Source organism: Prionailurus viverrinus, chromosome C1 (genome assembly GCF_022837055.1).
Source record: "Prionailurus viverrinus isolate Anna chromosome C1, UM_Priviv_1.0, whole genome shotgun sequence".
NCBI classification, from domain to species: domain Eukaryota; kingdom Metazoa; phylum Chordata; class Mammalia; order Carnivora; family Felidae; genus Prionailurus; species Prionailurus viverrinus.
The window spans coordinates 113,885,698-113,909,512 of record NC_062568.1 but is presented as its reverse complement, the minus strand read 5'-3'; the positions used below and the strand labels follow the sequence as shown (position 1 = coordinate 113,909,512).

The following is a 23,815-nucleotide window of genomic DNA, read 5'->3' as shown; positions in this document are numbered from 1 at the left end:
CACCCAGGCACCTCTGACCTTCTGCTTGTTTTAAAGTTCATGGTGTATGGGTCTTGTGTTTGTTTTTTTTTTTTTAAATTCTCTTCTTCAAATGGATGAGACAGCTTCTCAATTAAAGATGTAGACATGTCAAGCAATGCAAGAGATGCCTTAGGGCAGTTTTGGGAGGTCCATTTATTGTCATTACTTAACAGGAGAAATTAAGCAAGTGACTGGCATAAGATTACCCAATATAAATTTGGAAAGGGAAGTCAAGTCAGGACCCCCAGCTTCCGAATCCCACCCTCTTCTAATCTACCACGAAGCAGGAGAGAAGTAGCAATGCCCACACCCCTTCCCATTGCTCTCAGAGCTCTCTGAATGCTAGTAAGACTATTTGACTTTTATGGGGATAAGACAAAAGAGATATGAGGGCCTGCAAGATGATGTGGCCTGTTCAAGGCTTATCCGTGTGTGCTCTTTGGGCGAGCCTAGGTCAAAGGCTTTGTTTTCACTTACATCGTGAGAAATCAAAAAGGCTTGTTGTTACCCTTCCTGGCAATTGAATGTTTGTAGCCATGCCCCTGACAGGCTAGGGATTTCCTTTGTAAGGATGCTCACTCTAGACAGTTGTCTTCCACCACAGGACACAAAACTATCAGGGGACCATTCAATGTCGTTAGTCCCAGCGAGCCACGATTCACAACTTTGATTAACGCTATGCTGTCCTAAGAAAGCAACACCCTATCCTTCAACTCTCATCTTCTACTTCCCACAGAGTCTTAGATAGTGCCTACCAATGCCTAACACCTGCTAGGTGACCAGAGGGGCTGACTGATGTCAAAATACCTAGTCCCTCCACAGAGGGTCAGTCACAGGTGGCCGTTAGGTAGCATATGAATGACAGAGAAGCCTGTTAGAGGCTCTCTCATGAGAAGAATTCCAGACAGTGGCATGGTGTGGGGGGCAGTGGAAGCACCGGGGATCTAGTCCTGGCCAAGCCCCTGTCTCACTCTACTCTACCTGAATCTACCCCATCCAACAATTTCATTCTCTGTCATGGACATTTGGCTCCAGTGCCTGGAGAACAACAAACTCACATTGGCTATGTGCCCACGTTCTTTATAGAGCGTGTGTGAGATGCTCCCTGAGGCACCGGCAGCCAGGGCTGAGTCTCTTCTCTGCATCCAGATGTGCTTAACTCACCTCACTGGTGTAAGCAGATTAGATGAACACCTATGAACTGGGATGATGATAATACCCGGAAACGATGAACTAATTAATAATTATAATAATATGAGGGCAGTCAAAATAATACCCATGTTTATTTAGTATCTGTCATTTGAGGAATATGGCATGAGCCATTGATGTCACCTCATGAATCCTCCCTACCCTTTAGGAGGGAGAGAAGGGCAGAAGTCAGTTACAAAAAAAGCTTATTTGAAAGAAGGTTCATCAAGGAAGAGCTTGACTGTATAAGGGGAATATCTGAAAAAATATGACTTTGGCTTTCAAAGACGGGCAGGCATTCCCTGGAAGGAAAACCCCATCCTGCTCTTTTTCTCCCGTGCTTTTGCTCAGGCCTGGCTGCTGCTTGCACACTCCCACCTTCTTGCACTTTTTTTCTATTCATGACTGCCGTTCTCAATTACCCCGGCCCATAGTTTCCCAAAGTGTGTCTGGTGTTTATTAATAAGTATTACTTTAAAAAGGATTACATTTTCATAACCTTGGGTCAATCGCAATCAAACAGATTTCTCTACCGTTAGGACGTGAAGATGCTAATATGCCTAAGTGAACGTCCCAGAGGAACACATATGAGGATGAACCATTTGAAATTGCCATTTCCATAGGGCAAAAGCCATTGAACATTGGCAATTTCACATGGTCCAACCTGATAATATTCAGCACTTCCAAACTTGCTTGACTGCAGGACTCTTCCAGGAAAAATTTTGTTGCAGCGTCAGTGCCCTTTAGACTCATTTGGGGAACCACGGTCTTAGGTACTTAAATACAGAGATTATTAGGGGCTTGAATCAAGCATGTTGCTTGGACCCCATGATGCTCGGATGTGACCAGATGATGGTCCAGTGGAGTGAGAAGACAGATGGGGGGATTCTGACAGGCGTTAGGGCTGTTTCCGGGAAGCATGGCCCAATATGGCCATCCTCCTATATAGCACTTTCTAGTACACAACTTACCCTACCATCCTTATGGGACTTCATCCCAACCCTGAAGCTTACGCCAGCCCCTTTAAAGGATAATTGTCCCTATGCCATTATATTTTGTTCCTGGGCCCTAAGACTTTTTAGCAGAGTAGAGCCAATCATCAAATATAGGACATGGGGGCACCTGGGTGGCTCAGTGGGTTAAACATCTGACTTCGGCTCAGGTCATGATCTCACGGTTCGTGGGTTCGAGCCCCGCATCGGGCTCTGTGCTGACAGCTCAGAGCCTGGAGCCTGCTTCGGATTCTGTGTCTCCCTCTCTCTCTGCGCCTCCCCCACTTGTGCTCTGTCTCTCAAAAATAAATAAATGTTAAAAAAAATTTTTTTTTTTAAATATAGAAAATGAATGAAAGTCCTCATACCGGAGGCAGGCTTCCCAGAGGAAGATCCTGGTGGTTTCCAGTTGTGGGGGGGGGGGGGGGGGCAGCAGAGGGATGGCTACCCTCAGACTAGACCCAGGCTTGGAGAAACAGAGGTAACCCCAGGAGACCATACCAGTGCCACAGGGGAAGGAGGGTGGGAAGCAGGGGTGGGGGTTGGGGAATCAGGAGAGTGTAGTACCATGGAAACCAAGAGAAGAAATCATGAAGTAGGTAGCGGGACATCTGTGTCGAATGCCGCTGTGAAAGTAAGATGAGTACAGAGAGGTCAACATCAGGTTTGGCAGGGACAGGAGCAATACCTTGGTATAGTGGGGACAAAACTGTGTTCTGCAGTAAGGATCTGCTAAGCGCTTTATATGATTTCATTCACATAATTCTCACAGTCTTATTATGCAGATTCTAGTATCATCTTCATTTTACAGATGCAGGGCCCAGGTACCGGGGGGACCAAGAACCTGCCCAAGGCCACATGGCTGGAAGGTGGCAGGGCTGGGATTGCACTCAGGCAGCCTGGCTCCAGTCTGCGCTAGGAACCACATCATACTCCCTCTCTGATGCCGCAGATCTCATCAGCAACCCCAGACAGCTCTTTCGACAAGTTGGCTGAGCAGGGAAAAGAGACGTGGGGTGAGAGCTGGAGAGTCTGTGAGGTGAGAAAGGGTTTTCCCTTTAAGATAGCAATGGGCTGATGGGGACAGGGATGACAGAGGAGCAGAGGGGAGACCGAGGGTGTTGGCTGGCGGAGGTGTTCTTGAGCAGGCGAGAGCAGAGAAAAAGGACGCGGATGGGTGTAGCAGGTAGTTTTGGGAGTGAAAAGATAAAGGATACCTGTCTGCTGCCTCCTATTTTCTCAGTGAAGGATAAAGCAAGATAATCATCTGAAACTGGGGAGGGGAGGGCTTACAAGAGGATTGAAGAGAAGAGAGGTATGAAATGGCCATTTCAGGCGGGGGTGGAAGAGAGCACAATGTGGAGGCCATAGGAAGCTAAAAGAGACAATTCAATACTTTAAATTTTATGGATGCTCTCTCCCTTTCTCAAATCTTTCATGGTTTTTAGTGTATGAAATTTTTCATTCTAAACCTGCAGAAAAAGAAAGAGGGGAAACCGTCTGCCCTTTCCCCCATTACTGCTGTGCTGGGAGCAGTAGGAATACATTTGGAAGTGATGGGCTAGTAAATCTGAAACGTTCCAGGCAGATGGTTTGGGATTGCGGAAAGCTAATATAAAGAGAAATATAACCTGGGTTTCTTACCTGCAGAAACTTCATGTTTTTCCCTTTGTTTTCATCAAGGCCCACCTGTCCCTCTTTAGAACATTTCTTAAGGAGAAATGTGGAATGATAAATGAGCCCAGGTGACATTTATCTCTGTCCAGATGAAATCCTTGTGGTTTCCCTGAGGAACCAAGGAGTCCAGAGAGAACGCTAATACAGAGCTTCTGGAACTTGAGCTCACGTCGGCATCACCTGGATGGCTTATTAAAACACATTGCAGGGCGCCTGGGTGGCTCAGTCGGTTAAGCGTCTGACTTTGGTTCTGAGGGTCATGATCTCGCAGTTCATGAGTTCGAGCCCTGTGTCGGGCTCTGTGCTGACAGCTCGGAGCCTGGAGCCTGCTTCGGATATCTGTGTCTCCCTCTCTCTCTGCCCCTTCCCTGCTTCTCTCTCAAAAATAAACACTTGAAAAAATGAAAAAAAAACAAAACAAAAAAAAAACAAACCACAACACATTGCTGGACCTCACCCCCAGGTTGGGATTCAGTAAGTCTGGGGGATTGGTAAGGGGGGGTTGTGTGTGATAATTTGCATTTCTAACAGGCCCAGGTGATGTCACCTCTGCCATCAGGAGACTGAACCCTGAGTATCATGGGGTATGTTGCCACCTCAGGCAGCCAGGGATTTTTCCCGGATCTCACAGAACAGGGACTAGAAAAGAAAGTGTTTCCAGTTGTCTGAAATCCTAGAACAATTCAGACACTGAGGTCCCTTAAACCCAGCTGCCACTGTGGGACTTGCCATTCGGCTCCCTATCTCCAAATCACTTAGTTATTCTGTGAAAACAGTGGGAGGGAATAACTGAGATAACTCATACACCCAACCGTTAACCCAAACAAGGTGCTGCTTGGAAACTTTCACGTTCATTAACTCATTTGGTCTTGACAACAACTCTGTGACATAGCTTCTGTTATGAATCGCAATTTACCGAGGAGGAAGTGAAGACACAGAGGGGTTAAGTAACATACTTGAGGTCCCCCAGCGAGGGATTGGAGGGCTGGAATACGAACACAGGTCAGACGAATTCCAGTACCAACATTTATCTCCACATCTTCCTATGTCAAAGGTAAATATGGAGGAAGCTTTGGTCTCTCAGGTCTAGGGACCTTGCTGTTTGGTCAGTTGTGGCTGGCTGGGGTCCAGCGCAGTTTTCAGCTAGGGACACTGGACAATATAAGCTTATTGTTGTACCCATGTTTTAAAAACTGCATGACCCACGGGCAAGTTGCACAATTTATTAGCTTAGCAATAAAACGAGGGGGTGTACCGTCTGAATTGTCAAGCTCTGAGAGTATGTAATTCTCACTGAGTTTCAGTCACTTCTTCCTCCTGAGCTCACTCACCTAGAGCAGCTACTCAAAACAACGCAAACCAGGGGCCAACAGTCCACAGGCTCCTGCCTGTTTGGAGGAAGCTCCTTCCTTGGCGGTTAAGAATCCCGGCAGTCACTTGCCCCTGAGGATGTGAGTTTTGCCAGTGAGGAGCTGGGGTTTTTTAAGTCGCGCAAGATGAGGCAGAGCTGAGTAGAAAGACACTTTCCTAGTAACAGTCGGCATAGAGGTCTAAGTGGGAACAAGCTGGTTCCTGCCACTGGCTGGCTGGGGGACACTGAGCAAATCTTCTTGCCTCAACACTGGCATCTTTGAAATGGAGATAATCAGGACTGTGGGGTGGGTTAGCTAATTAACCATCACTTAGTGCTTGGTCAGATCTCCATAGCTCCAACTGCTCCCTGAAGGTTGTGGCTCCTGATGCCAACAGTGCCTCGTCAGGAAGATGTAGATGCTGAGCTTGTATACCCAAGGGTCTCCCAACTCACCTTGTCTGCTTTCACGCTTGATACTGGGAAAGCCAGACATATATTCTAAACCGTAGTCATCCTCAGGTTGAGAGAAGGATTACATGTCAGACTCATAGACAACAAAGTGAGGTGGGCTGGATTTTTTTTTTTTTTCCAAAACAAGATTCTAGAAACCTGAATATTCTCCAGAGTGTTGTTAGAGTTAACTGTCTTTAAGAGACCCCAGTGGCAATTTATCCAAGTGTAGTCTCCCTAGAACACCTATTTAAGGGATGGGAGAGCCAGTGGCGTCACGGAGTTGAGGTTAACAAGTTCTTATGGAGAGCCGGTCACGGACCGAGCATTGTGGAGTGGCAACTAACTAGCAATAGCTAACATTTATAGAGTTCTTAGGATGTGCCAGGCACATAATCATCACGTGTCATCCACATGGCACTAGGAGTTAGGTACTACTGTCACCCCGTTTTAGAACGAGGGAAATTGAGGCTCACAGAAGAGAAGTGTTCAAGGTGGCAGGAGGATTTGAATCCAGGCAGTCTGATTCCAGAGCCCCGCTGTGTAGCCATGGTGTCACACATGGTGGAGCCCCCACACAACAGTGAACAAGGTGAAGGCCAGACCCTCGAGGGGCTAAAACCCTACTGAGGGAGACAGATGGGCGTCAGGAACAGAAATTCATCAACATGGGCAACCGCAAACATAAAAGGGGCAGTTAACAGCAGCTAGAAAGATCCAGGAAGACTTTAAGGTGGAAACGCCATGTGAGCTGAATGGAAAGACAGGGGCAGCAACACAGGTGCCACCTGTTTAAGTCTTTCTTCGTTTATCTCGTTTTCTAACTTCCTGTCCTGTCCACGGGGATGGACCCTGAAGGCCCCCAAACCTTAGATTTTGTAGGTTCAGAGGGTCTGACAGTTGGGCAGATCTCCTATCTCAGTGGGGTTTCAAGTGTCAGCATGGCCTGTGCTGAGATCCTCCCCAAGCCAGACCTTTCATGATTTTCTCATCAGGCGAACTTTCATTGTGTTGCCAAGTGCTGTTTTCCCTGGCCACTAAGGTCCGGTAGGTCTGAGCCAGCCACCAGCATGAAAACTCAGGGACAGTGGGAAAGGAAGCCTCCAGAGCGAAGCCCCTTGAGCTGCTTTTGTTCTGGTTTCCCTTATTTTCTGTTTCATGTGCCTTCTTCTGGTAAAAAGATTCCTGCTACTTCTCCACCCAGTAACTTCCTTCCTTGGACATGTCTTTGTCACTCTCATTGTTGCTGGTGATTTCCCCCAGTCTTAGAGGCTCCAAAGAGTTGACTTCAGATAGAAGAGTCAGAATAGGACAGATGAAGAATCTAGGGAAAAAGAAGGAAGGAAAGAAGGGAGGGAGGGAGGGAGAGAAGGATGGTGGGGAGGAAAGCGGAATAACAATTTGAAATCTGTGCCAACTGGGCCTCACTTCTGCTACAGTTGTGTCTCTGCTTTCTGGAAAGAGAGATGCCAGGTGTCATAGCAATCCGATGTTCTCTGCTGACCGTGCACACTCAGAGCCCTTCTTCAGGCTCGACTCAGAGGGCCCCTGCCCCTGCTTGACCTCATCTGCATGCAGGATCTACTTGGAAGCCTGCCCTCTTCATTTTCTGGGCAAAGCCATGTGAGTTTCACTTAAATGCTGCATAGGCCATATTTTTATCTGGATTGGATCTCTCTGTCAGTGCCAGACTTGACTGAGCCTGAATGACACCGCTTCCAGCCCCGGGACCTCTATGACACTTTGCTCTGTTGACATCCCTGAGACTTGTCCATCCTGGTCTCTTCCTACCTCTTCCACTGTGTACTCGCAGCTCTTTCTTTGACTCATCTTCCTTTGCCCACCCATAAAAGTTAGTTTTCTTTAGCCCACTTCTTTAGCTGGCTCCTTGCCCTCTCTCTCTCTCTACGTGTTCTCCTCAGAAGGAATCCCAGGTGACCATTCCCTCAACTGCTCTCCAACTGCTATCTCCAGACCTCACTTCTCCCAGTTTCATGCCTTCCGCCATGACCTGGCCCTGCCTCTTCTGCTTCATCGCAGTACCCCCTGCCTCATGCTTCTTACTCTGATGATGAGAGGAGAGTAGCTGGTTCATGAGTTCTATTGTATTGTATTGTATTGTATTGTATTGTATTGTATTGTATTCTATTCTATTCTATTCTATTCTATTCTATTCTATTCTTTCCTCTGCACAGAGTGTCCTTCCCACCCTTCTTCACCAGGATCACACTAACTCATCCTTCAAGGCTTGGCCCAGCCATCACCTGGCTCAGGAGACCTTCCCTAAGGCCTCAGATTAAGGAAATTCTGCTGTTACACACTGTCTTATTGTCTCATGGGTTATGAACAGCATACTGGAATTATCTGTTTGGGAGTCTTTCTTCTCCATTAGGCTACATTCTCATCAATGTCTTAGCCGCCTTTGACCCAGTGCCTAGTCTGATGCACACAGAAGGTATTGAGTTAATGTTGTTGACCATAACATAACCCCTTTGAGCAGGGGCCATGACCTTTCTACCCTTGAACTCCTAGCAGGTACCGCACAAATGCTCCATGGGCAAATGCTGTGTCCACTGTCAGCTACAGTGGGAGGAGGGGAGGAAAATTCTGATCACACAGCACTGAAATAGACCAAGGTCAGGTTCAGCAGAAACTGCATATTGGTTTTCCATCCCTGAGTGGCATCCATTTTTGAGCATGAGATTTGAAGGTATTAAGCTCCGTGGTAATTATTTAAGAGAGAAATCCCCCGGGTCTACGGAGGTTGGCAGGCCCTCTCTTACGCTCGCCCACATCACCGACGGTCATGATCACCTCAATAAAAGAAATTATTATGAATGAAGAAAATTATGGCAAAGAAAGAGGGTTCGTTAGGGCCAAGGGTGGGATGAGTTCTCCAGCCCCTGCTTCCCACTGAGCCTGCCCACTGGTCCTCTTCCTGGTGGCCTCTTGACACAAAAGATCTGCTCTTGTGACTTGTCATGGCCTTTGCAATTGCAGAGCATGAATAGCTAATGAGGCATGCTGGGGCCAACAAGAGGAGCCTCTGTTGATTCCCTTGGGTCTCTAAAGGGTGGGGGAACATGCATTTTGAACACCCACCTCCTGCTAATCCTCCAGCAAAACCAGTCAGGCTGGTTGTAATGTATTATTAGAAAGCCCACACATCCATCCTTGGAACAACAGACCCACTTGTTGCTAGAGGAGTGTTTCACATCTATGGAACCAGAACGGAGGAATGGGGGTGGAGGAGGGAGAGCTGGGACAGGCAAGGCGAGGCGAGTCTGAGGGGAGGGTGGAGTGGGGGCAAGCATGGCCCAGAGGAGACAGCTTGGGGTTCAGAGTTAGGTAGAGTGGATTTAAATGCTGCCCTGCCTCCTGCACACTGTGTCGCCTTGAGCACATGGCTGAACTTCTCTGAGGTGATAATGAACTCTCACAGGCTCAGATGAGGATTAAAGGACTTCTGTAAGGCACCTAGCCCAGGGCGTGGAGATAGAAGGTGCTGGCAAAACACCAGTTCCTCTGATGTAGGTGCTTCCTGGGACATTCTTGCAGGGCAGAAAAGCCTGAAGGGAAGCTCTCCACTACCTGCTCCTTCCCCTGGGAGTAAGGCATGGGGAGGTGAGTGCTGTCTGACAGCCTTGTTGACCACACAGAGCCCGCCCCCCAACCCCCCCCCACTGCAGGACTGGCTATCCCAGAAGGACCCAAGTGAGGGGGCTATCATTTTTTTTTAAAGGAAAGAATTTTCTTTTTTTCTTTCCTAAATTTTTTACAATGTTTATTTATTATCGAGAGAGACAGAGACAGAGACACAGAGTGCGAGCAAGGGAGAGGCAGAGAGAGGAGGAGACACAGACTCCAAAGCAGGCTCCAGGCTCCAAGCTCCAAGCTGCCAGCACAGACCCCAACGCGGGGCTTGAACTCATGAGCAGTGAGATCATGACCTGAGCCGAAGTTGGATGCTCAACCGCTCAACCAACTGAGCCACCCAGACACCCCTAAGGGAAAGAATTTTCTAGGCTGCCGCTGGGAAGTAACATTCTCTCAGCCTCTTCACAAACTTCCTTGTTAATTTGAGCTTTCCTTTCCTCCCTCCCTCCCTCCTTTTCCTTTCTCTAAAAAAAAAACACCTAGAAATCAGAGGATTGGTCTCTCCAACGACCCTTAGAGTCCTCGTGTACCAGTCTTCCCATCTTCCTAAACACCATCATGAGTTATGACGGACATAGAATCATCAACCCTTTCAGGAAAACCCATCCTTCACTTTCCAGCTCTTTCTTTCCAGAAAGGGAAGTGACGTTCTGGGGGAAAAAGAGGCAACTAGAGGTAGCTAAGTGAGAGGAGGAAATGTGAGGGGTGGGCTTTCTTTTTTCCTCATGAACCCTGCTCCTCCTCTCAGCTCTGGGCCTTCCATCCTGTCAGCTCTACGTGCCTACTGCATTTTATACTTCCCTCTCATGCCTCCCTACTCTTTCTTTCAATTAAAAAAATTTTTTTAATGTTTATTTATTTTTGAGTGGGAGAGCAAGACAGAGACAGAGTGCAAGTGCAGAAGGGGCAGAGAAAGAGGGAGACACAGAATTCGAAGCAGGCTCCAGGCTCTGAGCTGTCAACACAGAGCCCTACGCCGGACTCAAACCCATGAGCCATGAGATTATGACTTGAGCTGAAGTGGGATGCTTAACTGACTTCATGACCTGAGCTGAAGTCGGAGGCTTAACTGACTGACCCACCCAGGTGCCCCTCCCCTTTCTTCCTTCCTTCCTTTCTTTCTTTCTTTCTTTCTTTCTTTCTTTCTTTCTTTCCTTCTCTTTCCATACTCTGCCCCAGTCCCCAGGATGGTCAGACCCAGGCCTTAGCAAAGGCCTGCTTTCTCAGCAGCAGCATCTCGGGTCTCGTCTCCTGGGAACCCCCCTGACAACTAGGGACCCCATCCTGCAGCTGGGAGTGGAGGAGGGGTGTTGGTGTGGTTTACTCAGCAGTACTGGGAAGTCACGCCCACAGAGAAGGGTCACAGCACGCTTGCCTGCCTCATCCTGGGGACCGGATAGCGTATATAGCACCTTCACATCCCATCCAGCATCAGTCACTGACTCCCTGCCATCCCAGCAAGCAGCCCCACACAGCCCTGCTCGGTGCCCCACAAGAGCCTTGATGTCTCCGTGGAGCTCTTGGCCCGATGCATACAAGCCTTGATCCAGAGCTGCCCTGGCGGGGGGCCCGGCCCTCCGTGGCAGAAAACCAGCCTCACCCCCAATGGGTGCCCTGAGTGGCTGGGGCGTGATGTTAAGTCAAGTCCAGTTAGGCTCCCGCCAGCCCAGTGCTGGAGCAGATAAGGGTATAGGTGGAGTCCCGTGGGACAGCCCAGTTGTCATCAGCATTCCCCAGACACCTCACCCCTGTCCCCTTCACCAGGAAGGAAGGAGAAGAGCACACTACCTCCAGAAGATGGTCTGCCCCAGGGAGGCCATGGCCGGGGGAGCGCCCCTTCCCGCGCGTGTAGGGAGCCGGGTGCGTGGAGCTGCCGCCGCCTTCCCGGTGCCGTGACTCACAGCACGCTCTAGCGCGCCGGCCTTAAATAGTGTGCTCAGGCCGGGAGTGGTGCGTGCGGCCCGGGCGGCTCAGGTATGAGGAAACAGCACTGCTGGGCAGAAGTCCCTGCAGGCACACAGGCTGCCCGCACCCAGCCAGCCGGGGAGGCCATGCACGCAGGGTTGCTTCCAGGCCTTGACCCTGTGAGCGGGTGACAGGGGAAAGCTTCCCAGGCCCCCCGCTTCAGGGCTTGTGCTCAGCACACATCTTTTCCTCCTGATGCTGGAAGGGAGCACTGGGCATGGAGATTTAATCTCCAAAGAAGAAAGGGCCTGGAACAACTCAAAGTGACTGGGCTCTCCCAGGACGCTGGGAGGCTGGAGTCCTTATCGCTGGGGGCAGGCAGTACTCAGACAGAGGCCCGTCACCACCAGTGGGGTCTCTCAAGGGAGATTCATGTTGAGGGACCTCAGAAAGGCTGAGGTCGGAAGGACGAGGGCGCTGAGCTTGTCACTGAGGACTGAGCTCACCTTGGGCCCCTGAGACAGCCCAGCTGGGCAGGCTGACCCCTTCAGGCTCCCTCTCGGTGAAAGGGTGAGAGGGCCTGCCCTGTCGGCCTCACAAAGGACCCTGCCTGGCATTGCACTGAAGCTTATTGCCGAGTGGGTGAGAAAAACTGATCTCTGACATTGTGCCCAGCACTCCGATTTCCAAGGAGACGGCAAGTTCTTAAGGCAGAAAGCTCTTTCTCGTGCTCTCTTCGTATTGTGCCATCCATCCCCTCCACACCCTGGAGGAGTGCCCTAGAGAGTAAACATCCACTGACTGGCTGGCCAGTTCACCAGCTACTGCTTGGCTGACTGTGTTTACTTCAGGGTAAAGCACCCCAGGATTTCACCAGCATGGAGTATGCCCGGGAAGGAAGGGAGAACCAGGTGGTGGCGGAAAGACAAGAGAGAGGAGTGTCACTTAACAGCGGAGAGAACTTTAAAGTCACCCAGAGCCAAGTCCTGGGTTTGGTTTTTTTTTTTTTTTAGTGTTTATTTATTTATTTTTAGTGATCTCTATACCCAACCTGGGGCTTGAACTCACGACCCCGAGATCAAGAGTCTCATGCTCTTCTGACTGAGCCAGCCAGGTACCCCCACATCCTGGGTTCTTAATTAATCACACAACCCGGGACAAATGACCTTTCTTCAAGGCATCTCTCCCTGGACTGGAGGGAGGAGTCCACGAGAGGGGGTCCAGGCGCCTTCCCAGAGTAAGTAAACCAATGAAATGGTTCTACCCAGGTCTGGGAGGCTGGGCTAAGTGGGTGCCCAACTCCTCAAAAAGCCTTAAAAAGAGCAGTCTCACCTCAAACACCCTGGAGCAGGGCCACTGAGTCTGTGTCCTTCAGTGAGGTAATCACTGCAGGATGGGCTAAGACGGCCCTGGAGGAAAAACCGGGCCAACCTCCCGGAGGGTGACATTTAGTGACCAATGGACAGCTTCTGTTGGGGGGCTGGCTAGAGGCCAGGGCAGGCCCCAGCAGGCAGGGGTCCAGAGCTAAGAGCATTCTATGGCCTCTGAAGAAGTAGACAGACATTGCTCTGGTTCTGACTCTGAAGCCTGAAGAGCAGCACGTGGAAAACAATGGAAAAATCTTTGCAAAGCGACCGACCGATATCACAAAATGGTAGAACAACATGAACTTGTGTGCGTGCGTGTGTGGGAGAGAAAGAGAGAGACAGAGAGAGACAGGGACTCAGAGACATTGAGCTCTCCAGGATTTGAGAGCCTCTCTTGACATTTTCTTCTCTGAGAAATGCCTCTTACTCTGTCCCGTGCCCAGGCCATCTCTGTTCCCTTCTCCCATAAGTGGCCTCTGCCTTCTCTTCTCCCAGCACACGTGTTGCCTGCGTGACCTCCGCTGTCCTCTGCTTCAACGGCCCCTCTGTCTGAACATTTCATTACCTGTATCCCCACACCTCCTCCTGTGTGAGCTCCAGCCCCACACCTCCAGCTGCTTGGTGGGCCATCTCCACTCACTGTTCTACAGGGACCGTGGACATGTCCGACCTGGAACGCACCATCTTCTCTCTCCAACCCCACTGCTCCTCCTGAGTTCTACCTCTTGGAGAGGGGCAGCATCACATGCCAGACGGCCAAGTGAGAAACCTGAAAGTCACCCTCTACTCTCTTCCTTCAGCCCCTCCTGCCACATAACCCCCAGATCTCCTGATTCTTCCTCCTTGTATTTGTTTGCTCAGGTTGCCACAGTGAAGTACTATAGATGGGGTGGCTTAACAGAAATTTATTCTCACGTGATTCTGGATGCTGGAAGTCTAAGACACTGTATCAGCAGGACTGGTTTCTTCTGAGGCTTCTCTCCTTGGTTTGTGGATGGCTGTCTTCTCCCTGTGCCTTCACATGGTCTTCTTCCTATGTGTCTCTGTGTCCCGGTCTCATAAGCACAACAATCATACAGGAGTAGAGCTCCTCCTAATGACCTTTAACTTAATCGTATCTTTAAAGACCTTCTCGGGGCACCTGGGTGCCTCAGTTGGTTGAGTGTCCAACTCTTGATTCTGGCTCAGGTCATGATCTCACGGTTCCAGAGAGCGAGCCCCGTGTCAGGCCCCGTGCTGAGCATGGAGCCTGCTTAAGATTCTCTCTCTCTCTCTCTCTCTCTCCCTCTCTCTCCCTCCGCCCTTCCCCTGTTTGTACACGTGTGATCGCACTCTCTCTCAAACAACAACAACAAGAACAACAACAACAACAACAACAACAACAAAAGCCTTCTGTCTAAACACAGTCACATTCTGAGGTACCAGAACTTCACACATGAATTTTTTTACGGGAGGACACAATTCAGCCCATGACATTTCTTTCTGGCTCCCAAATCCACCCCCTTCTCTCTGTCCCCCAGTAGTATTACCCAGATTCAGTCCCTCAGAATTTCCCATTTGAAGGGAATTTTAAACAGTCTCTTGTGTCCCTGTCCTGCCCCCCGACTGCCCGTATATGTGCTGATCTACCCACCTCGGCTACAACGATCTTTCTAAGTTGCAAATCCAACCAGACCACTTCCCGGGTTGAAATGATCAGCGGTTCCCCAGGGCCTGTGGTCTGGCCTCTGCCACCCCTCCAGACTTTGCTGCTTTGCTCTCACATTCCCCCCCCCCCCCAACCTCACTCTGTGTACCAGGCATGCTGAGCAGCTTGGGTTTCTCCAAAATGCCACACTCCCCCAAGCCACTCTGCCTTTGTACACGCTGCACTGTCTGCCTGGAATCCAACCCCTGCTTCTTCTTGTTTGATATACATCCTATGGGAAACATTCCCCGAATGCTTCAATCTGGCAGGTGCTGTACTCTGGGCTCCCGTGTGAACCTCACGCTTGCTTCTGTGTTCCTGGATTGTGACCGTTGACTTGTCTGACTCCTGCTCTAGACACCCCTCAAAACCAGGAAAGGCATCTTAATTCATTTTGTATTTCACGCCAGCAGAAGGCACGCATAGGGGAAGGGATCGTTACGTGCTCGTTGAAAAAAATACACATTTTTCTTTCACAGCACACAATGATAGTGCTGTGTCCTGTTTATGCATCTATCTCATCACCAGTCTGTGAGCAGCGAGAGGATAAAAAGTGTGCCTCATTCATCTTTGTGTCACCAGGTCCTAGCACCGTGCCAGACACATAAAAAGGACGTGGTACTATTATCTGATGGCTGGCTGAGCAGGGATCGACTTGGGGCATGAGCCACAAACACTTTCTGGAGGAGATGTCTTGCAAGCTGGATCAACGCTGTTCGGAGCAGGAGGGAACACGTTGCGTTTGAGTTAGAGGAACCATTTAGAATTAGCACAAGAGGAAAACAGATGTGTGAAACAAAGACAAAATCTGTTTTCTCCTTGTCACTCTTGGGGAGAGAGACAGAGAGACCAAGACGAACTTAACGTCCCTCGAACCGAAAGGTCATCTCATGAATTTTTTAAAAAAATTCTCTACACAGCTCAGTCTCCCAGAACTCTCTTTTCTCATTGAGTATCTGCACATTTTCCTGTGTACCAGATTAAAATTTCCCTCATGGCATCTCCTGGCTGATAGAAGAACACCCATTGAGGGCTTTGCACTTCTCAAAAGTCCCTGAGCGATCCTTACCATAACCCTATGGGGTGAGTTTTTTTGTTTTTGTTTTTTACATTATATCCCTAGGACTGATGTACTTGTTTGTTTATTTATTTATTTACAATATAATTCATTGTCAAATTGGCTTACATACAACACCCAGTGCTCATCCCAACAGGTGCCTTCCTCAATGCCCATCACCCACTTTCTCCTCTCCCCCAGCCCCCACCCACCCTTAGTTTGTTCTCTGTATTTAAGAGTCTCTTGTGATTTGTCTCCCTCCCTCTCTGTTTGTAACTATTTTTTCCCCTTCCCTTCCCCCATGGTCTTCTGTTCAGTTTCTCAATTTCCACATATGAGCAAAAACATGATATCTGTCCTTCTCTGACTGACTGACTTACTTCACCCAGCATAATACCCTCCAGTTCCACCCACGTTGCTGCAAATGGCTAGATTTCATTCTTTCTCGTTGCCAAGTAGTATTCCATTGTATATATAAACCACATCTTCTTTATCCATTCATCAGTTGATGGACATTTAGGCTCTTTCCAGAATTTGGCTATTGTTGAAAGTGCTGCTATAAACATTGGGGTACAAGTGCCCCTATGCGTCAGCACTCCTGTATCCTTTGGATAAATTCCTACCAGTGCTATTGCTGGGTCGTAGGGTATTTCTATTTTTAATGTTTTGAGGAGCCTCCACACTGATTCCAGAGTGGCTGCACCAGTTTGCATTCCCACCAGCAGTGCAAGAGGGTTCCTGTTTCTCCACATCCTCTCCAGCATCTATAGTCTCCTGATTTGTTCATTTTAGCCATTCTGACCTGTGTGAGGTGGTATCTCAGCGTGGCTTTGGTTTGTATTTCCCTGATGATGCCTATGGGGTGAGTTTTACAGATGGGAAACCGAGTCTCAGAGATTAATGGATTTATCCAAGACCCACAATTTGAGTTTCCCCAAGCTTACTTGCCTGTGTGTATAGATGGGATCATAGTAATGAAAGTAACAAAGATTTCACTACGTTCTAAGGCAGGAGTTCCAGTGGTCTGCAAGTTTTACCTTTGAGAATCTCATCGACTTTTACAAAATTCTCAGAAAAGTGAACTGTGGAAGATTCTCATGCTGAAAGGCCCCCAAGGGATCATGGCTTCTTGTATCTAAGCCTTTGTGCAATCCCCTCCCACATTGGCTCTGGGTGTGGCCACTGGGACATTAGCAGGGGTGATGTAAGCAGAGGCCTGAAAAATGCTAATGAACTTGGGCTGCCGAGGACTCCTCTGCCACCTTGTGATAAAGCCTGTGTAACAGAGAAGAGCCAAGCCAGCTGAGATCCCTTAGGTCAGCTGGCCCTCAGGTGACCCACCAGCTGGCTGCAGCCATGTGAATGACCTTGGGTGAATAGAAGAATCACCCAGCTGAGCCCAGCCCAAATTACTGACCCACATAATCATGAACAAATAAAATGCTGGTTGTTTTAAGCCACAGTTTTGGGGGTGGCTTGTTACATAAGCAATAGATACACTCTTCTTTTGTCTTTTCTACATATTTTTAAAAATTCTTAAGTTTATTTATTTGAGAGAGAGAAAAGGCACAGATGGGGGAGGACAGAGAGAGAGAGGGGGAGAGAGAGAATCCCAAGCAGGTTCTGTGCTGTCAGCACGGAGCCCAACTCGGAGCTCGAACTCACGAACCATGAGATCATGACCTGAGCCAAAGTCTGACACTTAACCAACCGAGCCACTCAGGCGCCCCTCTTCTTTTGTCTTATTCTGCATCATGTTTCTTTCTGGAGATCACTGCCTCTGAAGTCACTTCAGATGCCATCTCACCATGTTACCACTGCTGGGGCCTGCTGAGTCAACCCTGCCATCAATGGCAAGAGTGCTGTCTTGCTTCCAAATTGGGATGGTGTTCCAGGGAGCACCCAGTGTACTAAGACATGTTACGCATACACACGCACATGCATGCACACTAATGCCTCAGGTTCAAAATACAACAGTTTGTTGGGGCGCCTGGGTGGCTCAGTCGGTTAAGCATCCGACTTCGGCTCAGGTCATGATCTCGCGGTACGTGAGTTCAAGGCCCGCGTGGGGCTCTGTGCTGACAGCTCAGAGCCTGGAGCCTGTTTCAGATTCTGTGCCTCCCTCTCTCTCTCTGACCCTCCCCCGTTCATGCTCTGTCTCTCTCTGTCTCAAAAAAAATAAATAAAAACGTTAAAAACAATTAAAAAAAAATACAACAGTTTGTTGTTGGTGAATCTGCCTTCAGGGAGGAAACAAAGAGGGGCCCTCAGCTGCCAAAAGCAACCACTATCCCCAAGCCTCTGGACCTCTTCATGCATATTTCAGGCTTCCTCTAATGCCCTCGCACACTCTGACACCTGCTCTGAGAAATACGTCGCGGCTAGTAGGGTTTTGGAATCACTTCTGCTGGAGGTGGAGAGATTTCATAATACTCAGCAGGGCTGAGAAGAGCAGACATTGTGGTCTTAATATAGCAAACTTCAAAAAGAGTCATTGAAGGGGATGCTGATGTCTGGTAAAATATTAAGGGGCTATCATTTTGTCTGAGACTTTGACTTTCTCTTGCTAGTTGCTAGTGCTGTCTTATTAGTTAACGGGCGGATGGCTTTTGAGTAGGCCAGGGACCAATATCCTCGCAGATGCCATGCTATTCTCCGTTCTCCCTCCCTCATTGTTTCAGCAAAGCCCCTGTTTTCATTGCAAAGTCACAGTGTGCAGGAGCCCTTCCTGGGCAGCTGACTCCAAATTCAATGCTGCTCCCCACGTCACATTCATGGAAGACCTTGCTAGTTGATCACAGATTTCTTTCCTGCTATTCTGGTGTGGCACCAGAAGCCCTTTCCAAAGAGCATCCAGGACGCCCCCATCAAGCCGTTGGAGACGTTCCCTGTATTCGTTTGCTAGGGCTGCCATAACCAAGACCTGGGTGCCTTGTGCAGCAGACACTTATCGTCTTACAGGTCTGGAGGCTGGAAGTCTGACACCAAGGTGTTGGCAGACTCGGTTCCTTTTGTGGGCTCTGAAGGAAGGGTCTGTTCCAGGCTTCCCTCCTTGGCTGGTGGATGGCTGTCTTTTCCTTGTGTGTTCACCTCATCTTCCCTTGGCACGTGTCCATGTCCAAATATCCCCTTTTTGTAAGGGTACCAGTCACATTGGATCAGGACTCATCCTAACGACTTCATTTTAACTTGCGTGTCTCTGTACAGACACCATCTCTGAATAAAGTAACATTCTGAGGCACTGGGGGTGAGGGTTAGTATTCCGATATGTCTTTTGAGGGAGACATAATTCAACAGTCCCATAGGTGAGGCCACCTATTTCTCCCGTTCTGTCCTTTGCTGCTCTGGATTATATGTGTGCCCTCTAGTCTGAGCAGGATGTAAGATCTGGGGAAGAAATGTTGGGGTGGGCCTCATTTGCCCCTGGCAGGTAGAACCACAGGCTAGCAGTCATGTTCCTGAGCTAGCTGGTGAGATGAAGTTCCCAGCCTGCCTCAGGCTCCACGTGCATTTCTTTGCAAATCTGCACATTGGCAAGAGGGACAGTTATGAAAGACTGAAATGTTCCCAAATATTTGCTGTCCCTCCTCGGGGGAGAATCCCATTGGCATCAAGATGGGTTGTGCGGCTTGCTTTGCCAATGAAATGAGGGTGGAGGGGACATATGTCACTTCTGAGAGGAAGCTGAAAGGCAGTCTGTGCTTGGTCACGGCCTCTCTCCTGTGCATGACTGGCAACGATCTAGATGGAGGATGGTTCATCAGTCTGGGCACCAGAGTAAAGTTGATGCGGGGCAGAGCTTATGCCAAACCTTGATGGGCATGTAGCATGAAGTAGATTTTTCTTGTTAAAAGCCACTACCATTAGGATTTTTTTGTAATTGGGTATAACTTTGCCTATCCTGACTGGTGCAACAACCTTCCCAAACAGAGGAGGACTGTTTGTTCGTCAAGAATATAAATGTGGAGTGAACACAGGATAAATTCCCAATGAATCAAAGCTCAAATGTAAGCAATGAAGCCATAAAAGAATAAAATAGGAATGACCTTTATAACCTTCAACTGGGGAGGAGCTTTCTACCTAGGACTCAAAATTCGGAACCCATGATATTGTGTTATATAAAAATTAAAAACTGCATGGAAAGACAAACTAACAAATAGTAACCTCATGATAAGGAACCCAAACCCAAAAACAAATAATTCCTGTAAATGTGGTAGGCAAAAAATAGCCACAAATGTCTCCCCTTTATTCACACCCTTGGCTATTCCTTTCCTACCCTGACTCCAACCTTAGCCATGTTACTTGCTTTGGCCATTGGGACAATAACAAATGTGACACAAGCAGACACTGAAAAACATGTGGGCATTGGTGCTTGTTCTCTTGCTGTTTTTGAAACCTGTGGCCACCATGAGAAGAAGAGTAGGTTAGCCTACTGGATGGCTAGTGATCTCCGTCATCTCTACTGACAGTCAGTCAAACACCAGACTTGTAATTGAGGCCATCAACCACCGAGTGACTTTAAAGCCTAAGTGAGCCCAGCTGACACCTCGAGGAACAGAGAACAGTGGTCTCAGTGGAGGCCACAACATTGCATCATGACCAAATAAATGTTACGTTAGGCCAATATGTTTGGGGATGGTTTCTTACACACACACACACACACACACACACACACACACAACTGATGCTGTAAGCAAGATCAAAAGGCAAATGGCAAATTGAGAAAGTTATTTGCCACTCATACTACAAATGAAGGGCTTGTATTTCTGACATAAAATTTTTCTTCTAGAAATTTCCTTATTACAAATACAGAAGGTCAACAACCCAATGGAAAAGGGGGCAAAGGATATGAACATACAATTTAAAGCAAATAGAATACAAATAGCTTTTAAAAATTATGAATACACCCTTAAACTCATTTTTTAATAAGATAAATTCAAATTAAAACTACACTGAGATGCTATTTTCACTTGTCAGATTGGCAACAAGGACAACAAGAGTTGGCAAGGTTTGGGTAAACAGTCACCCTCATATGTTGACATTGCAAGCAGAAGTATAACCTGATAGAGGGCAGCTTGGCAATAGCTATGGAAATGCCAAATGCACAAACTATTTGACCCAGTAATTGTACTTCTAGGAGTTTAGCTTATGAATGTACTCACTCGCAAAATGGCCTAGGTACAGGCTATTCTCAGCAGTATTGTTTGTAATAACAAAGGACTATGGCAACAACCTAAATGCCCGTCAATAGGAAACTAGTTGAATTATGGGACATTCATATAATCGAATACCATGCAACTGTAAAAATGAATAAGGAGCTGGTACGTTGTGATATGAAAACATATCTGAGATGTGTTGTTAAAAAATAAAGCAAGTTGCAGAAACATATTTATATGCATTTAGATTGACTTCTATGTGCGTAAAGACTCAGCGAAGGATACACAGCAAATTACTGGAGAATGCACAGGTTACTTACTGGGTGTGGTTCAAAGGGTGGATAATGGACAGGGGTGAGAGGGAGACTTTTCATCTTGTAGCTTTTGTACTGTTTAATTTTTGAAGCTTATAATGTATGATCTACTCAACATGTAAAGAATCAAATCAAATATTTAGGAAAGGATGTAGAGATGGATGTGAAAAGTTGACCACAGAATGCAAAGAAGCTGAAGCTCAGAGAGCCCAAGTGTCCCAAGGTGCCTTAGCTAGCCGAGGTAGCAGAGTTAGCTTCTGAGCACAGGTCTGTCTGCCCCTAAAGATAGGAACTGGAGAAAGTCAAGGCTTCTCTAAACTCTAGTTTTCCCAGCAGTACTATTGGGAGGTTCACTCTGATGAGTTCATGTTTGTGAGAGTGCTTTGCAAACCACGGGAGGCTCTAACCATGAGAGCTCAATTGATCTGCACATACTAGATGATGTCTAACTATTTTTTTGGTCTCACTATGGCCAGCATGAAGGGCTGGGTACTTTGGGCACATTATCATTTCGTTGAATCCTCAACTGACAACTTAGGAATGAAGTATTTTATTCCAATTTTAGAAATGAGGATAATGAGACTCAGGCTTATTAATTTAGCTATTCTGTGACACGAGTGGGGTTTGAGTTCAAGTTTGTTTGACACTGAAGCAGTTGCCTCTCGGTTATTGGTGTGGGGAGTGGGGATCATCCCACCCCATCCTCAGGAATGGCTTTTCACTGTCTCATGGGCACAGTTGAGATTCATTCCCATTTTAGGATCTGTTCATGCACCTGAGTAGGTGGTCTCCTTTTTTCTTTCCCTGCCCAAATGTTGCCCATTCTTCAAGGCCCATATCAAATCCATCCTTCCTCCTAAAGATTTTCATGACAGGGGTGTCTGAGTGGCTCAGTCGGTTAAGTGACCAACACTTGATCTTGGCTCAGGTCATGATCTCACAATTCATGAGTTTGAGCTCCATGCTGGGCTCTGCACTGATAGTGGGGAGCCTGCTTGGAGTTCCCTCATCCTCTCTATCTGCCCCTACCCCCTCGTTCTCTCTCTCTCTGCCTCTCTCAAAATAAATAAATAATTTTTTTTAAGGCTTTCATGACCCCATCCCTTAGCAGTGACTTCTGCTTTCTCTAAATTCTCATTGCTCTTAATGTCTTGATTTTTAGTTTTATACAACACTTGGGATAGTTACCTTTTTGTTATGTATTTGTCTTATTTTAATGTAAATGATGTTTAGTTCCTTATGGTCAGAGACTGTATTGATCACCTATGTAAATAAACTTAAGTATGTAAAAGGCCACCCAGAGCGTGGTACATAGAAAACACTCAACAAAAGGGGTTTTTTTGGTCTCCCTCATGACATAAGGAGGGGAAGGGAAGGCTGTTCTAGAAGCATATCAGGAGGTTGCTATTCAGGTTGGTTAGCTTAGGCAAATGGAGATTGGTTAACTTGAGGGAAAACACAAAGCCAAGTTGGAACCTCAAGCTGAAGCCATGGTTTCAAGTGACCATCTGTCCCTCTCTGAAATCACAACCTTAGAATATTTTCTTTTTCCCACTACAGCCAACCTTGGAATATTTTCTTTTTCCCATCACACCTCTGCTAGAGCCTTCTAAATCATCCTGTTACCCCAACAACAAATTCATGAGCTACAGGAAAATAAGACTCTGAGCTGACTCAAGTGATGTCATTCTTCTTTGCAGTGGTAACAGTTAGGTGAGAGCTCTTACTTGACCCAGCAACTGGGTTGGCCAGTGACCCCCATTGCTATTAATTAAAGAATGGGGAAGCAGACATCACATAAGGAGCTCTGGCCAAATATTTAGGCAATAATTTAAGGGGAAGGGGGGCTGTGTATTTATCATTAGGTTTTACTTCTGACACTGATCTGCTGCATGACCTTGAGGAAGTCCCTTTACCTTTCTGAGCTTAGTTCCTTCATCTGTAAGGTTACACTGGTGATGATCTTTACACCTGTTATCCTCCTCCTCTTTTCCCACTATGAGCACTGGTTTGTGCTACACATGGAAGTTAAAATACACTGCTTGGTACCATGGATGTTTGTGCTTATGTTTCATTCTCTTTCTCAAAAGCAAGGGTGACATTGTTTTGAACATTATATCCTGTAGAGCACCACCACAGGGCCTTCCCCACAGTAGGCAAATGGAGGACTTTGGGCATGAGGATTCACTGACCTGCTTTTCCTTTCTCTCCTCTTTCACACGTCATGGATCCTCATGCCATCTGTTCTGTTCTTGGATCCCATTAAGTTTATTTGTTGAACTACCTGATTGAGTGCTATAGTGGGTATTGTGATACGCCACCCAGATCTCCCTTCAGAAATGAAGGAATGATTTCCTCAGCTCCTGGGAGTGCTGCAGGCAGCTCTCAGCTGTCAGCCCACTACACAATTGCTGAGCTGAAGAGAGCCCCTCCTCCAAAGTCATGCCCCCTTCCTCGGGGAACCCCAGGAATGACTGATCTACATGGGCTTATCAAGGCCCAGGCTTGTCACCCCAATTTGGTACCACTCTGAAAGGCAATCCCAGCTTGATGGGTTTGTCTAAGGCCTTCATTAAGATGGTATCATCACCCAACTGCTCCCTCTGTCCAGTTCTGTTTCTTTCTCTTCCCTTTTATAGCCACTAATCTCAAGAGTACTCCCTTATAGAAGTCATGCACACCAAACCCTATCTCAGAATCTGCTTCCCAGGGACCCCAACCTATAACCAGTGTCAGATATTACTCTAGGTGGTGGGATTAGAGTGGTGAACAAGACCAGGCCCTGCCTCCATGGAGCATTTATTCTATGGAGAAAAGACGGACAATAAACAAATACACATATAAGAAGTTAAGGGAGGAGGGTGTCATGAACAGAATAAGGGAGTTGGAAAATGACTCAGGAAGTAGACAAGGATGCTGTTCCTAATGAAAGCTGAGGAGTCCCTGGTGAGTAGCAGCCTGAATAAAATAAGAGAGTGACAAGATATTTT

At 47.6% G+C, this 23,815-nt stretch overlaps 1 protein-coding gene across 1 annotated transcript in view; it reads right to left on the bottom strand.

Moving 5' to 3' along the window:
- VTCN1 (V-set domain containing T cell activation inhibitor 1) overlaps window positions 1-11,226 on the bottom strand; it is a 65,000-nt gene extending 53,774 nt beyond the window's left edge. The window contains exon 1 of the mRNA XM_047872062.1: window positions 11,128-11,226. Coding sequence (XP_047728018.1) covers window positions 11,128-11,159 — 32 coding nt within the window. The 5' untranslated portion in view covers window positions 11,160-11,226. The remainder of the gene's footprint in view (window positions 1-11,127) is intronic.
- Window positions 11,227-23,815: the final 12,589 nt, after the last annotated feature.